Below are 6,272 nucleotides of genomic sequence, written 5' to 3'. Positions count from 1 at the left end.
AATATTCAATTAATGATTAAATGTTAATTATTTTTTTTAATTATTAATATAATTTTAATCACGTTATCCTATCACTGTGTGGTTAGCCCTAGGAGAAGAGGGAGTTAAGTGGTTGACCAACATCTTTAATATTATTTTAGAGACTGCCAAGATGCCAGAGGAGTGGAGAGAGTCTACGGTGATACCAATCTATAAAAATAAAGGAGATCCCCAACGTTGTGGTAACTACAGAGGTATTAAACTACTCAGCCATACCATGAAGCTATGAGAAAGGGTGATAGAGGCTAGGTTGAGACAAGTTACTAGGGTTTCGGAAAACCAATTTGGCTTTATGCCAAGCAGGTCTACCACAGAGGCGATTCATCTACTTCGACGGCTTATGGAGAAATATAGGGAAAAGTCTAGAGATCTTCACATGGCGTTCATTGACCTTGAGAAGGCTTATGATAGCGTTCCTCGCGATACGATCTGGAAGACTTTGGAAACGAGACGGATACCAACTGCTTATATCCGGGCGATTCGTGATATGTACTGTAGATCTACTACTTACGTCAGGACTACAGTTGGCGACACCGAGGCATTCCCGGTGGAAATCGGACTCCACCAGGGGTCGGCTCTTAGCCCTTACATCTTTGCCTTGATTATGGACGACATCTATTGTGCTACACCAGACAGTGTACCTTGGTGTATGCTTTTCGCTGACGACATTGTTCTAGTTGCTGAAACAAAATCTGAGTTGAATAGTAGACTGGCTACCTGGCAGACTGCTTTGGAAGAAAAAGGTTTAAGGATCAATATTGAAAAGACAGAGTATTTATGTTCAAACTTCAATGGGAACCAAAACGATGAAGATGTAGAAGTATGCATAGAAGGACACGTTCTTCCCTCAAAGGATTGTTTCAAGTACTTAGGGTCTATGATACATAAAGATGGGGGTGTAGATGATGACGTTACACACCGTATAAAGGCGGGATGGCTAAAGTGGAGGGCCGCTACTGGAGTTTTGTGTGACAATAAGGTGCCTCTAAAACTTAAGGGAAAATTTTATAGAATGGCAATAAGACCAGCGCTGTTGTATGGATCAGAATGTTGGGCAACCAAGAAGGATCACGTTAGGAGGATAGAGGCCGCAGAAATGAGAATGCTTCGATGGACATGTGGTAGGACTCTGTGGGATATGACGACAAACTCTGCTATTAGGATGTCCTTAGGGGTGGTGTCTGTTTCCGAAAAATTGAGGGAGGGAAGACTACGGTGGTTTGGGCATGTCCTTAGGCGACTACCGTCGGATGCGGTCAGGAGGGTAGAGTCGATTACAGTCGACGGTGCCAGAAGGAAAGGACGACCAAGGAGGAAGTGGGAAGACTGCTTGAGATCTGATTTGATGGATTTAGGCCTTACCGAAGACATGACCTATGATAGGAAATTATGGAGGCTTAAGACTAGGGTAGTCGAGTAGTGTGGGTCACATCTATAGGGTGTATCATCTTTGTCTTCTTTTAAATGCATTTGTAGTAATTTCCATGACTTTTACTTTTTATACTTTTCTGTTATTGGTATTTATGAAAGATTAGAACTGGGCTTGCTATAATTGTCTTCTGTGTATCATTCTCGTCATGTTTCCTCTGTTAAATTTAGCCGGTCTTATGTTTCTGTCTATATGCAGAGATTCTTTCGCAGGGATTATTTTGCAGGGATTACTCCCCATTACAGAAGCACATATGATATTAATGACTGCATATGAATACTGTTTAGCTATGTATTTATGTAATTATTTATACATGCATTGCATTTTATCTATATTTTTAATTTTCTGACTGCCGGAGGTCTTTCACGGAAGCTATCCTCAACCTGGCGTTGGGGGCAGCCTACTACCCTACCTCCCCCTTACCCCATACATATGGGAATTGGGTTTTGTTGTTGTTGTTGTTGTTAATGACACATGTTATCATTTGATTATGATACATGTATTTTTATTTTTTTTTTTATTTCATTTCCCCTTTTCATTATTCTATTATTCTTTTTAATTTTCATAAATTTTTAAATTATATTTTTCATAAACTAAATGAAAACTAAAATGATAAATGATATATGTTACAATTAAAATCAATTTTGGATTTATAATAGTTTATATTATATTACAAGTAACATTTTACTAAAAAAATATAAAAAAAATATTGAAGCAATTTGTATTTTATTTTTCACTTTTAGATAAATATTTTTTATTTTTGATAAATATAATAAATTTCATGAATTTTTTTTTCAATTTCTCTTTTTTTATTTTATATAAATAGAAAGTAATATTTTTATATTATATTATATTAAAATTAATATTTTAATAAAAATAATTATAAAATTATTGATCTGATTTATATTTTACTATGATTAATTTTTAAATTTTTTTGAAAACTTTTCTTCTTCTTTTTAAATTTATATTCGATATTAATTAGTATAAATTTTGTTTGCACTAATTTATTTATGGAAAATAAAATAAAAAATATGTTCTCAACTAAGTAATCTAGTTAAACTTTTACATTTCACAGATTAATATAAAATTTAAGTTATATATAATTTAAGAATGTTTGATATAATTAACAAGAATAAAGAAGTGAAGGCATGGCCTAATTTCTATGATGGATGTCTTCGCCAAATATAAAACACAGATTCTGCCTATCTCTTCCTCTCAATAATCTTACCTTAACAAGACAAAAGTACATTTAGGAACTCTTTATTTTTTTTTTGTTCAAAGGTTCTTTTGATAAATTTAGTCGTTAATATCTTTTAATTGTTAATGATAATGACAATGATGTTTATAGATTCGTATAAGAAAACTATAAAAATCTCACTGCTCAGTGGCATGCAATAATGCAACAAAAAAGCTTGCCTTAACAAATACCCAGTGTCATGCATGGCATCTTGGCAATGTTAATTTATTTATTTTTTGGGTTTTTACCTTTTCTTTGTTTATTAGGCCGCCTCGTGCAAACCCAGACCTCAATAATATTAATTTTAATCGAATTCAAATTTTGAGTCATTAGTAGTGATAGGGCTTTACTTGAAATAAAAAAGATATAGCCATATAGGACACAGTCTGAACAGCTACCATGTATGTATGTATGTATGGTTGGTTGGTTTGTGACCTGGGTTTTGTGTAAATGGAAACATGCATGCAAGGGCTTTGCTATCTTGAGTCTTCACCAGCCACGGAATTCACTGTCCAATCATTTTTGACCACTTGGGACTCCAACGGACCCCAGGAAACAAAGGTTCGTTTTGCCCGGAAAATGACGTCAGTTATGGAGATTAAATTTACAAACAGTTGGAGCCTTTGAGATAATAAGTGGCGTAGGTTAGGAGAGTGTTGGCTATGTAGGACAGAAAAAGTTATGCTCATTTTTCATTTTTTTTTCCTTTTTCTTATTTATATTTTTGTTACTTTAAGTGGGAACTAGGAACACTAAGACGTTAACGTTTGATTGTAGCGTTTTAAAGTAAGTATATATATATATATTACACATTTTCTCCTCCTTTTCTCACCATGTATTAAGTATTTTAATTTGCGGGTTGTTTTGGATTCTTTTGTTTGCTTTCAAGTAGTGGTGGAAGACCAGAAACTGAAAGGTGCTGTTTTCACAAAAACAGGAGCAACCTTGAGTGTTCACTTCGGCCTCTTTTTTCACCGGAAGAACTTTGGGGTTCTTGAAAATCCAGTTGATCCATAAGGTTAGTTTGTAAAGTTTCTCAAATTTCATTCTTTTTCCCCCCTTATTTGAAAGTTTTGAAAAGATTCAATCTTTTCCTTTCCAGACTTTCCCTGTTTGATCATATCCTTTAAGGTTGTGGTCTAGTAGGTTGGTGTTTTGAGTTTTGCTGACCATCTGCTTGTCATTTTTACTATCCTTTATCGATATTCTATGATGGCTGATGATTGCAACATGTAATTTTGGGGACAGTTAAGAGCTTGAGTTCGACTATGGTAGCTTGGTTTTAGATTTTTAGTTCATGATTCTGAGCTTTAGTTTGTTCCTGTCGCTATTTTTTTTCAGGCATTTGTATCACTGTATGAGCATTTTTGAAATCTGTCATTTTTAATACCAGTTTCTTGATAGAGTATGAACTCTACATCAAATGAACTCACCAGAAGGATGGCAATATACGAGCAATCCCACCAGATATGCGGGTGGGGAGACGCATTCAACCGCGAATCGTCCTCAATCGTAGAGATGGATGTTGGGGTAGAGAACAAGGTGAAGACGCATTTGGTTTTGTTTCTAGCTTGGTTAATCTCTTTTTCTTCCGGTTACAGGGCTATAACTATATTGTTCTGTGATTTAAATCATTAGGCCGGATATATATCTTGTGATCAAGTTGAACCTTCAAGAAGTGATCAAGAAACAAACAGGCCCAATGATAAGGTGATGATTTTGTACACAAAATAAAATCCTTCACCCCAACTCCTTCATTTAGCAAATGATAGCTATTAACAAATAATATGTACAGACACAGAGACGTCTGGCACAAAACCGAGAAGCTGCTCGTAAAAGTCGTATTCGGAAAAAGGTAGGAATTTTGATAGTTATTTCATTTGTTTTTTTGGAAATATACAAGTATTTATGGTTTTATTTTATCTATATAGACCTATGTTCAAGAATTAGAATCAAGTCGTTTGAAACTAGCTCAATTGGAGCAAGAGCTTGAAAGAGCTAGGCAGAAGGTGAAGTGAAAACTCATATCTTTGTTCATCGTGTTTCTGATTATGGCATATACCAATCAGTTAGGCAATGCCTTTAATGCAGGGTATATACATAAGCAGTGCACCAGATTCTTGTTATTTCGGGCTATCGGGAACCACAAACCCAGGTCAGTCCATCAGAATATGTTCACATGATTTCCATGGAGACTTGACATATTTTTAACTTGTGCATACATCAGTCTAGCTACATGGGAATGTTGCAGGGATTAGTGCATTTGAGATGGAATATGGACACTGGGTTGAAGTGCAAGATAAACAGGTTTGTGAACTTCGAAATGCACTTCAGGCACAGATTACTGATATAGAGCTACAGATACTGGTACAAAGTGGCTTGAATCACTACTGCAATCTTTTCCGAATGAAAGCCGAGGCTGCAAAGGTCGATGTCTTTTATTTGAGCTCAGGCCTTTGGAGAACTTCGGCTGAGCGGTTTTTCCATTGGATAGGAGGATTGAGGCCATCAGAGCTTTTAAATGTAATGCAATGCAGTCCCAACTTCTTTGTTTTTTTCTTCTCTTTTGGGTTTTAGTGTTTGATGTCATTATGCGCACAGCGTATAGGAATGGCCATATTTTTCTGCAATTTTCCATGTATTCAAAGAATTTCTGTTTCGTATAGGCTGTCATGTCGCATATCGAGCCCTTGACCGATCAACAACAGTTGGAAGTTTGTCACCTCAGACAATCTTCTCAGCAAGCTGAAGATGCTCTTTCACAAGGAATGGACAAACTTCAGCACAATTTGGCCCAAAACGTGGCATCTGATTTCAGCTGGGGAAACTACAGAGCTCAGATGGCTGTTGCAACAGATGTATTAGAAGCACTTGAGGGCTTTGTAAACCAGGTACGTTACTTGAATCTATTCGTTCCAAAGCTATGTTACTCAGGTTTGAATGTCGAATACAGCTATGTATTAACATCGACATAGAATACTTGAGAAAATTAATGAGTCGAAACATTTGATTACTTACTTTTGGTTGCCTTCTTCCCACTGAAACACAGGCGGACCACCTTCGGGAACAGACGTTGCTACAGATGGTTCGAGTGCTCACTACCCACCAAGCAGCTCGAGCATTGCTTGCCTTAGGGGAATACTTTCATCGTCTACGTGCTCTCAGTTCACTCTGGGCTGCCCGTCCACGTTAACCACCAATAGATACATATATAGGCGGTAGAATCACCACTAGTTTGTTCCTCAACTAGTAACCAAATAGACATTATCCTATATGACTTCAGTCTGCTATAATATTATAATATATATAATGTTTTGATTCTTGAGCATAAAACATGTAAATATGAATAATGTATAAAGAAGAATTTCATGACATTAAATTTATTGATGTTGTATGCTGATACTGTATTGTTCGGAAGCTGGAGAAGTATATTAGCAAGCTCTGAATCTGATTATTACAATGTTTTTTGCCATTTTTACCCATAGTATAATAAGATTTGGTAGTGTATACCACCTCTTCCTCATCAGGTAATGTAAGATTCCTGGAACTCTCTTTTTCAATTTTATT

The 6,272-nt window shown here is 35.9% G+C and overlaps 1 protein-coding gene across 1 annotated transcript; it reads left to right on the top strand.

The window, feature by feature from the left end:
• Positions 1-4,100: 4,100 nt before the first annotated feature.
• On the top strand, positions 4,101-6,048 carry LOC120215589 (transcription factor TGA3-like). Its single transcript, XM_039213234.1, has 8 exons — positions 4,101-4,247; positions 4,344-4,415; positions 4,501-4,560; positions 4,637-4,714; positions 4,797-4,860; positions 4,957-5,228; positions 5,372-5,596; positions 5,755-6,048. The coding sequence occupies exons 1-8, from the start codon at positions 4,113-4,115 to the stop codon at positions 5,896-5,898; spliced, it is 1,050 nt and encodes a 349-aa protein (XP_039069165.1). The 5' UTR covers positions 4,101-4,112; the 3' UTR covers positions 5,899-6,048.
• The last annotated feature ends 224 nt before the right edge of the window (positions 6,049-6,272 follow it).

This window comes from Hibiscus syriacus, unplaced genomic scaffold (assembly GCF_006381635.1).
Source record: "Hibiscus syriacus cultivar Baekdansim isolate YM2019G1 unplaced genomic scaffold, ASM638163v2 tig00110123_pilon, whole genome shotgun sequence".
In the NCBI taxonomy this organism is placed as follows: domain Eukaryota; kingdom Viridiplantae; phylum Streptophyta; class Magnoliopsida; order Malvales; family Malvaceae; genus Hibiscus; species Hibiscus syriacus.
Note: the sequence above shows the minus strand (reverse complement) of the source record. Positions and strands in the feature narration are given on the sequence as shown.